The 13,980-nt window shown below is 35.7% G+C and overlaps 1 protein-coding gene across 1 annotated transcript in view; it reads left to right on the top strand.

Annotated features, from left to right (window-relative positions):
• Positions 1-3,562, top strand: part of drd2a (dopamine receptor D2a) — a 28,712-nt gene extending 25,150 nt beyond the window's left edge. The window contains 1 exon segment of the mRNA XM_056474557.1: positions 2,194-3,562. Coding sequence (XP_056330532.1) covers positions 2,194-2,381 — 188 coding nt within the window. The 3' untranslated portion in view covers positions 2,382-3,562.
• The last annotated feature ends 10,418 nt before the right edge of the window (positions 3,563-13,980 follow it).

The raw sequence follows: 13,980 nt of genomic DNA on the forward strand, positions 1-13,980 counted from the left end.
TGATAACACCATGCCACGAATAAAACAACAAACACACCAGGGGTGCATTTCTGCAAACCATCGTTAGCTAACTAAGGTCGCAATTTCCATCATTAAAAACTTTTCCCAAATTCGTCATTCCAACGAATATTCGCAAACTGCATCTCAAACGTGTATGCTTGCAACTATACCTCTGGAGCTGTAGTTAGAAACATAGTTCCTGGCTGTGATCTATTCCCCGTTATCCCCCCTATGCCCTATTCATTTAGAATATTCCAACATTTAAACTTGGAATGATTTAAAAAAAAAAAAACATTAAACTCATAACTCTTAGCTGTTATTTGCTTTTTAAAGTATTTTTACAGTTCAGTTTTAGCAATCTTCATATTGACAATTGCGTTCCCTTTGCAGTGCACTTTGAAAACATTTATGCCATTTTGAACGCAAGCCGTAGCTCATGTCAAAAGCTATAGGTGACCTATTATTCAAAAGCAGAATTTACGTTACGTCTCCAAAGGTTGTGAAAACAAAAATAAATAGCATTTGTTAATGTTAATTTAATTTATAGTAGGTTATTTATTAAGAAATGTATCTGTACTGTATATGACATGGGCCTGTTGATTAGGACATTTCTGCAGTGGTTGGAATGTGTCAACTTGTAAAAGTAGACTTTTACAATAAATAAAATAAAGTAAATAAATAAATAAACAATATACAAAACAATAATTTGCACAAAAATTATGGCGTTTTTCTCTAAAGAAGTAGTTACTCCATGCCAGTCATTATAGACGTTTTACGTTATAACTAATGTGGTTCAAACAATGGATCTGCGACAGAGAAGCAACAGTTGTGGGAAACACTCGTCATTACGTCGTTCTTTTCCCAAAATATGCATCATACTATGATAGTTCAGCCGCGAGTTATGTCTTTGTTTGGGAAATGCACTCCAGGATGAGAGTGCAGTTCCTGAGAAGGCCCGGACCTCACACGCCTGTGTCAAGTAGGAGCCTGTACGGCTCGAGCACAGCCAAGATGATACTCATACAAAAGATGAAGTCAGACAAGAAATATGAGTGTTCGACCCGAGAAAACTCAAGCCGAGCACAAAATACTAGACAAGGCAGGACTAGTGTCTGGATTCTGCCACCAAACCAAAAATTAACACGACAGAAGTGGCAGAATCCTGACAGGTGGAGTATTGTTATTGAATAAAATGCAAAACTATATTATTTATAATCTGCACAACTTGCTTTCTTTACTTTCAATTAATGTACTTCTCTAAAATGTGCAGTACACTAGAATAAATTGAGCATTTTTGCTGAATGCACGCTTTGTTTCAGACTCAATGAGGAGAGTAAAAGTAATTTAAAAATCCTTTTATATGTTTTTGAGCAAGATGAACAAAGAGAAAGACTTGATATAGTGTTTAAAAGTGTAATGCTAACTAATTAAAACTATTTAAATTAAATTAACCAACTAAATGAATAAAAAAAGCACAATAATACATCTATGTTAAATTAACTTAAGTAATCCTTTCATGGAACCATATAAAATCACTTCAACTGCTTAATTTGGTAACTTAAATAATGTATTTATTCTGTAAGTTGAAAATACATGAACAAATTAAGTCAGTTGATTATTGTGGAATGGGTGTACACAGCTAAATATGAATTCAACATACTCCTTTCAGTTCTGTTTGCATTTTTGCCATTTTAGAAAGAAGTCTTTTCTGCTGCATTTTTTAAAATCAAATATACAGCAAAACAGCAAACTTGTGAAATATTTATTACAGTTCAGAAAAACTGTTTTCTGTTTGAATATATTTTAAAGTGTAATTTATTCCACTGATGTCAAAGCTGAATTTCCAGCATAATTACCCCAGTCTTCAGTCTCACACGATCCATAGGAAATCATTGAGATGATATTTAGAATTATTATTATCATCATAATCATCATCAATTATTACTGATGTTATTATAATCAGTGGTAAAAAAAATGCTGCTTAATATTTATGGAAACGGTGATACATTTTTGATTCATAAAAAGTTCAACAGAACAACATTTGTTTGAAAAATGAATTTTTTGTAACATAAATATCTTTACTGTTCAGTCTTAGCAGCCTTTTATCTTCCATTTGCTTAGTCAACTACACAATAAAACACTAACACTAACTAAAAAATAATATTCTCCTCAACACCTCTGCTTTATTTTTAGGTGTATTCATCATCTGCTGGCTGCCGTTCTTCATCACACACATTGTCAACACTTACTGCCAAGTCCCTCCTGAACTCTACACTGCCTTTACATGGCTGGGCTATGTGAACAGTGCTGTAAATCCCATCATATACACCACTTTCAACATCGAGTTTCGCAAAGCCTTCATTAAGATTCTGCACTGTTGAGACGGAACTCACTTCAGTGGAGCAGAAAAGGATGGAAATGATACCTCATCTGCAGTGGACACAGTGTAAAACTTCACTGGAAGAATCATAAACGCATCCCATGCGGACTTTGGCCTGGAGGCTACTGTACATCTCTTGCATTTCACTGAGATTAAAACTAAAGGAATGTATATAAATTGACTGTATTATAAAAAAAATCATTTTGTTCTAAGATCATATCATCCAAAAGTAGAAAGAAAAAAAAACCCTGGGGGAGATGGGGCTTTTTAATCAGTATCTTCAGCACAAACATGTTTGAGATACTGTACAACTTCAAGCAATGGCTTTCCTTATCTGTTTGTCAGTATTATGTTTCTAAATCTGCTCAACAAAATCCCAAACGGAACTAGAGGAAAACAGCATACATACAATACTGTGTAGGGGTGTAACGGTACACATGTCACTGTTCAGTATGTATCTCGGTTTTGAGGTCACGGTTCAATACAGGTTTGATAACACAGGAATAAGCAGTAAATCCCCAGTGCTTGCTTTTTTCTGTTTATTTTGAACAGACAGAAGTGTCACAGTCAGCTACAGATCTGAAAAGCTACTTCTGATATGAAAGTACAAAATAAGTAGAATAATGAAACATAAAACTTCATATAATTAGGAGACTGTGTATTGAACTATTGAAGGATAAGTTCAACCCTCTCCAAAAATAACAAATAGACATTAATTGAGCTTTAAATTTAAGATTCAATAATTTCCTTCGGCTTAGTCTCTATTTCAGAGGTCGCCACAGTGGAATAAACCGCCAACTATTCTGGCATATGTTTTTTACGCAGCGGATGCCCTCCCAGCTGCAACCCAGTACTGGGAAACAACCATACACACTCATTCTCTCACACACACTACGGCCACTTATACAGCATGTCTTTGTGTTTTGCGACTGTGAGGGAAACCGGAGCACCTGGAGGAAACCCACGTGAACATGGGGAGAACATGCAAACTCCACACAGAAATGCCAACTGGCCCAGCTTGGACTCGAACCAGCAACTTTCTTGCTCTGAGGTGACAGTGCCAACCACTGAGCCACCCCCAATTGAAGATTCAATAAGCTTTAAATCTGAAATCTCTTTTATTGAAAATGCCATCATGGGATGTCCGTTCATCAGTTGTTACTGTATATCAGCAGCGGGTGCATTCAAAATTTAAAATGAGCTGAAACAACCCGATTTTTACAATTTTGTAATCATTTCATATTCAATCTACTTAGATTAGTTATGTAAATTAATGGATTTGTGTTGAGAGAACATGAATGAATTGTGTAGAACCCTGCATTTTTTACAGTGTGCAGTAGACAACTCCTCATCAGTCACTGTCCTTGTGCATGTGGGACTACAGACTTGTTTACATACTGTACACACAAAATGGGTGCTTCCCAAATCACATACTTATGCACTATTTTACACCATTTGGAGTATAAATAGTATAAAGCTGCGATCACACTGGGCTTTTCTTCCCATAGACTTCCATTCATACGCACGCGAATGCGTCAGACCGGAAACGCAAGGTCATGCGTCAAGTTTCGCAGTTCGCTGCGGTGCAAAGTTCAAGCTTGGTGAACTCTGACTTGCGAAATCGCATCACTTGACTGCATGAGACCAATCGAGGATCAAAACAGGACCTCTCTGGACAGAAATTTAAAACATGGAGCAAATCGCTGTTTTTTTTAATGTCTAATCATCTTGTTTAATCCCGCCCCCTTTCGCAGCGCCGTACGACAGAATTTCGCACACACAAAGCCCAGTGTGACTGCAGCTTCAGTCAGTGTTTCTCAAACACATTTCTGGTCAAACACACCTGATTCACGTCATCAGTTCATTAGCAGAGACTGAAAGACCTGAAATGAGTGTGACAGACAAAGGAGACATCCAAAACATGCAGTGTTGGTGGTCCTCCAGGAAGGAGGTTGAGAAACACTGGTGTAAGTAATGCTCTAAATACCCAGATGATGCACTTATTCAACTAAAAAAGAAATGTGGAATGTTGCTTAAACATTTCATGCCAATAACAGTCACAGCTTTGCTCATGTAGTGGAAGGGGAGGCGCTATCGGGTGCTGAGGTTGGATTACTTTTTTTCATTTTGTATTCATTTGGATTAATCTTGAATTAAATATCAAGTACAGTTCTCCTAGTCAAGTGATTATGCCATCTTTTGAAGGTGAATGTGGTTTTACACATGACAGGTACTATTTGGTGGTTTAGTCTTTTATTTCACAAATGTCAAACATTTAATTAAAAAAAAATCATTGATCTTCTACTTTGGGCAACACTAAACTCATACACTACATGGTTGAGTGTATAAGCGCATAATGTACAGTGTGTCATTTAGGATGCAGTGAGTGTCTTATATTTTCAATGTTTTTAACACACTAGACAGACGCACAAGGTCATTTTACAGACCCTTGAATATACAGAGCTCTGGGAGTCTCCCTCATATTCATAGTTGTTCTTGTAAACTTTGGCTGAAAAACATGTATTTTTAATTTGACATAAAGATTAATAAATAACTTAAGTCACAATAAACAGTTTATATTTCTATATTTACACATTACTGTACATAAGCAATAAATGGATATATGTCTGTATTGTAAATCATTCAAACTTAAGCTCCAAAATATTTACGGAATAGTTTTTTAAATGGGTTTTACATTTGGTTTTACAGTACATTTGGAACTTTTGCAGTGCCTCGTACATGACTGCTGTGTTTATTTTTTTTACTTTTACATGCAGTACCGCTCATTATAATGTCAGTTCCAAAGCAGTGGCCCAATCAGAAGAACTCGAGGGCGACGCAAGCATTGCAAGCTTTAGTTTACAGAAGCGACTTGGCATAACAACTGCATTATTTGATAGCAACATGGCTGAGAAAGGGTGGTATGGTGGCTCAGTGGTTAACATTGTCACCTCACAGCAAGAAGGTTGCTGGTTCAAGTCCCGGTTGGATCAGTTGGCATTTCTATGTGGATTTTGTATCTTCTCCCCGTTTTCTTGTGGGTTTTTTTGCTCCGGTTTCGTCCACAGTCCAAAATACATGCAGTGTAGGTGAATTGAATAATCTAAAATGGACGTAGTGTACAGTATGTGTGTGAATGTGAAAGTGTATGGGTGTTTCCCAGTACTGAGTTGCAGCTGGAAGGGCATCTACTGTGTAAAACATGCTGGATAAGTTGGCTGTTCATTCTGCTGTGGTGACCACTGATGAATAAAGGAACTAAGCCGAAGGAAATGAATGAACATGGCGGAGAGGTTGCTTTTTTAAAAAGCATTGTTGAGAGCTCCATCTCACATTTTCAGATACAAAGATATGTTCTGTGTGAATGGCTTTGGAGATTGGACTGCCTGTATTTATCCTCAGAGTACATGAATTGAACTGTGACACATACCGTGATTATTCAGAACGTATAGATGTACTGTAACACCCCTTGATATAACAATTTTTTTAATTTCTATGAAAAAGCCTATTGATGCCAGTCATGTTTGACGTTATGTCCCACGTTTATATTGTGTTTGTTAGATGTTCTGCAACTACCATCCAGCATAACACATTAAATAACACATTGAGCAAACTGACTGTAATCAGCTGTACACTGTTAACGATTTCATGTAGAATCTACAGTACAGCAGTTTGCCAGTAACTTACTGTAAATCAACTACAGCAAATATACTGTAGTTACATTTACAGCACAGTTTATATTGCTGTATGTGTATTTACAGTATTGTATATCTTTACTTTCAAAATACTGTAATTTTCACAATGCAACTTCAAAATACAGTAACATACTGCATAGCGTTCCTACAGTAAAATGCAGTTCATGTTACAGTTAAATACTGTGTGATTTGCAAACATTGTTAACAGTGCAGTTTCTTAATAAATATCAACGCATTTACGCCACATCTTCAGCAAAGTGGATTTCACACCAAAAAAGAAAAACAAAGCAAAGAATATAATGCAATTTGAGTGAAACGCTGATATTTTCAAACAAAATAACCTTGACCATCATAAGTTAGCCTTCCCAATGGAGGCATTCCCCATTGTAGTTCCTTGTTTTTTGGCCTCGAGGAAGTAAATATAAGTGACGGAGTGAAAAGAGAGGATAAAGCTGAACTGCATGACATCCCTGTGGAATGGATTGTGTGAACAGCAAAGAGCATTGGCCAGGCGTGCAAAAAAAAAAAAAAAAATGTCAGCAAAATGAGTGTAAATTTTATTTAAGGTTCCTTTTTTTCTGTTTACATGCGTAGCTTTTCATGCTTTATAATGACACACATTGAATGTGATGGGCCTGCCGTTGCAATGTAATGCATGTTCTCATGAGATGTATGTCGCACACTGATATAAGCTTATGAATAAAGTAATTGTTCACCGACGGCTTGCTGTTATCATGACAGATGTTTTTAGAGATACAAACAACAATGTCTGCCATCCGATATCAATATCAATGTATTTCATCCTCGTAAACCTTGTGACAACTCTGGGCATAGACTTCCCTGCAAACTTTATGGAGGATAAGAACATTGGGGCCATAAAACAAAGTTGCTTCCTGGCCCGAGGGTTGACTCGACTGATGTGGCACACAGCATGCTCTGTGGACGGACGACACGATGACATTAGCCCTATGGCAAGCATCTGTGGACACAGCTGATGATCAACACACACCACCGCACTACAAACAACTGCTAAACTCACTTGTACACAAGCTTTGGGTAGTAACTCACGTCTGTTTTGCAGTCAGAATCAGTTTCATCGAAAGAATATAAAATCAATGGAAAAAATGGTAAAGTCCAATAGCATCTGCAACCATCCTGGATTGACTTTCATGTTAACTATTAATTGAATATTTAATCATAAAAAACTGTAATTAACTAATAAATCAAAAACTTTGTAAAAATGTATTGCTTTTTAAACAATACTTATTAAAGTATTAAGGTATTAAAGAGATTACATGTAGAATTTTGACACCAGTGGTCAGTAAGTGAACTGAAAGTGATTTAATGTCCCAGATCAGAGCATTTTTTGTCCCTTTAATTGGAAATAAAAAGTTAGAAATTCTTTAAGAGGATTACATTCTGAGCACAACATTTCCTGTAGATGAACAGTCTTACAACAAAAAGTCCTTAATTGGTTTCCATGAACTTTTAAAGAGGTATTTCAAAGAATGACAAGCAGATGCCCAACTCATTTATTTCCACAAGATTTATTTCCTGCTGTGTTCATAAATGAGTGGTGATATTCATTTGGTTCCTGACATTCTTTCAAATATCTTCCTTTGTTTTCAGCGGAACAAAGAAATAGTACAAAGGACTGGAATGGAAGTGTGAGGGTGAGAAAATGAGAAAACTCAGTTTTACAAACATGGAACCTTTCAATTGAGAACAGTTTACTATATGACTGATAACTAAAGTTCTATCCACTTATACTTACTCACAGGGTCATTTACATCAAAGATGATATTTAGCCGCACCATGTTGGTGTTTCATAACATCTAGGTTTTATGAGGTGGGTCGTTAGCCCAATGCTCAACCCCCAACCTGAAGGTCCAGGACATACACACATACAATACAGACAATTTAGCTTACCTAATTCACCTATAGTGCATGTCTTTGGACTTGTGGGGGAAACCGGAGTATTCAAAGGAAACCCACACGAACACGGGGAGAACATGCAAACCTTGCTGTGAGGTGATGGTGCAAACCACTGCACCACTGTGCCACCCACACACTTATACCGATATACAATAAATAAAACAATAGCAGAGTTATTATCACATACAGTAATGATAACAATATAGAGCATTTATAGTATGGTTCAGGTTCAGATGAATAATTTTTCCAGTTAATAAACGATAGATCTTTTCAAATATAAGGGATCATATACAGTATTTATAGCAGTGGACATGGAGGAAAAGCTGCCACCACTGCTTGATAAACCAAACCTGGTATTTCAAAAGATATACAGTAGATCATCATGACAAGCAGTTACTGTGTTCAAAAGTGTAGGAAGCTAACTTGCTGCCCTATGAGGTAGTGACTCTAGAAGCACCTGAAAAATGAAGTTTGATCAAATCGAGAGGAACACATGATGTGATTGGTCGCGCCTAGCCTCTCGTCCACCATTATTGATAAACCAATCAGATTAATTCAAACCTACAATTAATAGCCCATTTCACCTGATTTCCCTTTTCTTTATTTTTGAAGAATCCCCCATCCACCATTTTTTCCTCCTTTACCAGGGGGAGCTCTCGAGAACTACCTAATCTCGTACCCCCTTACATGCTCATTGATCAGGCAGGAGCCCAGCGCTCAATTATCTCCGAGCTCAAGGTTCTCTCCCAGGACAGCATGCCAAACCTGCTATTAGTATCAAGCAATATCTAAGTGTGAACTATTGAAACAGATTTCAGAGAGACTTCTGAGACTTTTTCAAAACGAAAATAGAGAGTGCTTTGATAACTAAAAGTGAATTTCCTTACTACAATACTATAACTTCTTAACGTTATTAAAATTAGAAAACGTTGGTAAAAAAATTTACCTTTCCACACAAATGGACACCAAAAGAGTGCTTCAAGATGCTACGTGGTTTTTTTTTTTAGCTCAACTGTTTGTAATGGAATGCTCAGGATCTGGCTTGTCTTTAAGACAGAAAGTGATTTGGACATGCCTTGATGCCTTCCTGGCTTGGAATGCTGCCTCTGAAGTAGGGCTGCACAATATATCGTTTCAGCATCGATATCACAATGTGAAAGTCCGCATTAGTGCAGGGATCTGCAATGTAGTTGACCAGACATTACAGTTAACAACATAGTGGAGTAACTTCAAATTTTAACCTTAGAGTGAAATTGAAAATTGAAAGTGAAAGGCCTGGCTGTAAGAATCTGAAGCTGATTTCATCCATTTGGGCACAATATATTAAACATTACATAATTATTTACTCAAATAGTGTTGATATTATTTGTATTATTATTATTATATAGTAATCATCTAATTTCTGCTCCTGAATACTGTTTGACTCCCCAGAGAATCATAAATCATTGTTTATTTGCATCTTTTCTTTGTTGTATTATACTTTGCTTGTCATTTTTTAAATGACATTTTATGCAGATACTCCCCCACAGAATCATCCCAATCAATCTAAAATTACGAATTCTGTTCAAGCTATTCATGTCATGTGGTGAAATTGCATTTATATCGCAATATATATTGCAGTGAATGAAAATATTGCAATGTCAGTTTTTTTCTAATATTGTGCAGCCCTACTCTGAAGAGAGCATTTTAAAGTTTTTGGATGCAACCTGTTAAGTAGCAATGGTTTCAAAATATTGCTCCTGCTTCAACTGAAGTTGCAGTTTTAAAAACATTTTAACTCCCTAGACCATTTCCTGGATTGTTACAAATAATAGCTTATATACAATAGCATGTGCAGAACGCTGGAACATTAGGGGTTTAACTTAACAATAATAATTTTGACTTATTCAGGTTATACCAAATAAATTACCAATATTAAATAATTTTAACATAAAATGTCCTCAAGCAGACAGTTAACTTATACAAAAGATATTAAAAGGAAAAATCTGAGCGGGTAATATGGGGATACAATTACCATTATATTTATTATTTTATGTACACATCATTAAATTAAGTGCCAAAGGAAATTATATGTACTTGTTTCATATTTTAATATAGATCTTTTTTGTTGCCAAGGATCTTTAGATGCTGCTTAGAATAATTTAGTCCCAAAAGTAGGCCTTTGCTTCTGCCAAACACTTTGCTTCATCCAAAAACCTTTGAATCACTTTTTTTTTAGTAGTGTATTGAGGACCAAACGGCTGATGCAGGGTTTGGTACCAAGTCCTGTGGTAGTTTGAGGTGAGGGTTTAAAGATTATTAATCATGTTGACTGAATTTAACTTTGTGAGGGCTTGTGCAATATTAATGCAAGAAATACTGCATGTTATTGAGGAATCCTTAGAGATATGCAATTGATTACTCTTTACACTATTGTTATTCATTTAACATTGAAACTTGACAGAATGAGGTTAATGCTAAATTTCGTTACAAACCCATGTTGATAATATTGGAGTTTTACAGTTTCCCCAAGACAACCACCCGGCTTCTACTGACCTGCTCACATGCTTCATAAAATAATGGATGTTTTTTCACCCTTTTTTACAGATCTTCTATCAATGCAATATACTCTTGTGACTTATACTTTGAAATGGTTTTCTGGCATATGAGCATACAAAGACTTTCTTGCCAGCGGGATTTCTCAATTCCTAGAAATTCTTCCAGTCAGGTTTGTCCATCAGCTGCTCACATTTGCCAGAATCAAATCATTGCTTTTGACATTTATCGCATACAGAGACTAGCTTGCTGTCAGAAGTGTCATGCCCATCCAATTGTACATCCTCTGATGTATATTTTGAATGCAACTTCTAAAAAAATGTCAGAAATGCATATTTTTTCTAAAATGCTGTCATAAATAAGCAATTCACATGGACAGTCACTATTTTGGCCTTTTCGCTGCTTTAAAATTATATACTGCTTATGTGGAAAAGTAGGACTTAATTAATTTAACATAATTTAACAGTTTGTTTTGTGTGAAAACTGACTTTTATCTAGATAGGGCTGTGTGTGTATGTATGCATATGTGTCAAATCAGCAGCAGTAGTGTGTAGGCTATGGTGAAATTAATGGCTTTCCTGATGTAGGCTAAATGTAACTTTCGTGACACGTTTTCAAAGCGTTCTTTCGAATGACTGGACGATTATGAGAAGCTGATACCTCAATAAATAAGTTGTACTGTTTCTCTTAACATACCCCAGCCCTTTGGAGTTGCCTAGAAAAGCTGTTAAATCAATCTGCCGTTTGAACTGCTGCAACAAAATGTCGTACCAACCTAAAGAGTTGCTTTTAAAGTGTTGAGACCTAAAATTCAAGTTGTTTTTACTGTATATCAGTGTTCTCCACTCCACTTGCTCCAATTGCTTATGACCCAAATAAATCACCTTTCTGGTTGTGTAACATTTAAGCCAAACTATTATAATTTTTTATGAACTGACACAATCTTGTCCCACAGGGGGCATTCCACCCCAGTATCTTACGGCTGTATAATTTTTACATTTGGTCTACTTTAAATTAGAAAACAGTTATATTTACAGTTTCACGACACCCTGCGGGAAAAAATAATTTGTAATGGCTTTAATGGTAATAATGTGAGTTGTATTGGTTTTAGTGGAAACAACAATCAATTTGGGTCTCTACTGGTAATGAGTTGCCTTTCTTGGCATGTTACAAATTGCTAAATCCTAAATGAATATGTCCCAAAACACACTGCTTAACAATGCTGCCAAGTTTATGTTACTGAATATACAGTAAGCATGATACTACAGTATATTAAGACCTCAAAACATTTTAAGAACGTGCATGATTTAAAAACAAATACATTTGTGTCACACAACTCTCCATTTGGACTATACGTTTGCTCAATTAAGGAACAACATTGTACTTGTGATAAAGTGTAAAACAAAACAAAAAACAAAGCAGTAAAACTTTGTGTTTGCCTATAAAAAGCAGTTTTGTATCATCTCTGCATTTGTTAACATAATTGATTAGGTTTAGGGTATTATTTAGTCTCGGTGATGCTTACAAAAAACAAACGTGCAGTATCACTGAAAAAAATGATGTCTGCAAAACTGTTGCAAACAATTTATTTGTGTTGAATTTAAACAAACAAATTAAATTTAATAATGTTCAACTTAATTTGTTTGTTTAAATTCAGCCCAAATAAATTGTTTACAACCCCTTAACGTAAGAAAATGTAGTTAATCCAAGGAATCATCTTTGAATAATTTTTTCAGTGTATGAGTACACACCTTGAGCAAAGTATTTTAGGTTTTGTAGAATTGTTGGCAGAGGTACGCACTTCCAATGAGCCTGGGGTCGAAAAAAGACTTAAGAACTCATTGGCTGACTCACGGTTAATTAACATGACAACAGTGTTTTAGGCAGAGGTAGGTAGTAATGAATTACATTTACTTCGTTACATTTACTCTTACTCAAGTAAATTATTAGAAAAATATCATTACTCTTACTTCGCTACATTTGGCGGCGTTTCTCCGTTGCGGTCAAATGATAATAAATATGATTCATATGACTTGTTTGCAAATATCGTGAGGCGCCGCATTGGAGAGGTTGTGTCGCAAAAGGTTACTATAGAGACAACCTGAAAACACATATTAGTCATTCACACTGTTAACCATTAAAATATAATATTTAAACATAATTTTTTTAACATAAAAAATATGACTATATATATATATATATATATATATATATATATATATATATATATATATATATATATATATATATATATATATATATATATATATATATGTAGTACTAAGTCAGAATTATTACCCCACCTGTATATTTTTCCCCAATTTGTGTTTAACAAAAAGATGTTTTCAAGATACCAGTGTTCAGCTTAAAGTGACATTTAAAGGCCTAACTAGGTTAATTAGGCAAGTTATTCAGCAAGTAATTAATTATTGTATTTTTTTTTTGTAGACAATCAAAAAAATATTGCTTAAGGGGGCTAATAATATTGACCTTAAAATGGTTTTAAAATGGTTTATGGTTTATATAATGAAAAGTAATTATTCAATTCAATTCACCTTTATTTGTGTAGCGCTTATACAATGTAGATTGTGTCAAAGCAGCTTCACATAAAAGGTCATAGTAAATAATAACAGTGTAGTTCAGTTTGTAGTGTTTAAGTTCAGTTCAGTTTAGCTCAGTTCAGTGTGGTTTAGTAATCACTACTGAGAGTCCAAATATTGAAGAGCAAATCCAACGATGCGCAGCTCTATAGATCCCGAACCATGCAAGCCAGTGGCGACAGCGGAGAGGGAAAAAAAACTTCACTAATGGCGGAAGTGAAGAAAAAAACCTTGAGAGAAACCAGGCTCAGTTGGGCACGACCATTTTAATTTCTCCGCTGGCCAAACGTTTTGTGCAGAGCTGCAGTCTCAGTGGCGGAGGCTGAAAGCTGGCCTCAGCGAAGGAGCGTCACAGGAATTAGAGAAATATCATTACTCTTACTTCGCTACATTTGGCGGCGTTTCTCCGTTGCTGTCAAATGATAATAAATGTGATTCATACGACTTGTTTTTTGCAATGTAGATTTCTGCAAAATGTTTCAAAACTGCACAGGAAACATGACCTAAATGTATTATAATTCAAATGTATTTGAATTTACATTGTTCTTAAGGGGGTCATCATCCCCAGAATATCCCATTCTACTGAAAACATTTTCCTGCAGACTGCTTTAGTGAACAAGTGCTTACTTGAAAAAGAAATGTAAATGTGGCTCCTCTAGTCGATCAGAATTCTCCTCAGATCAAAACAAGGCTTTCACTCGGGGCCGAAGGGATAGGATAGACTTGGTTCAATGCTATTTGCTGCAATAATTACATAATTGTGCGGACAAATGACTTCTATTTGCAATTCCTGACAGCATAGCCATGTTAAATGAATGAGCGTGGTGTGGTTTGA

Source organism: Danio aesculapii, chromosome 15 (genome assembly GCF_903798145.1).
Source record: "Danio aesculapii chromosome 15, fDanAes4.1, whole genome shotgun sequence".
Taxonomy (NCBI): domain Eukaryota; kingdom Metazoa; phylum Chordata; class Actinopteri; order Cypriniformes; family Danionidae; genus Danio; species Danio aesculapii.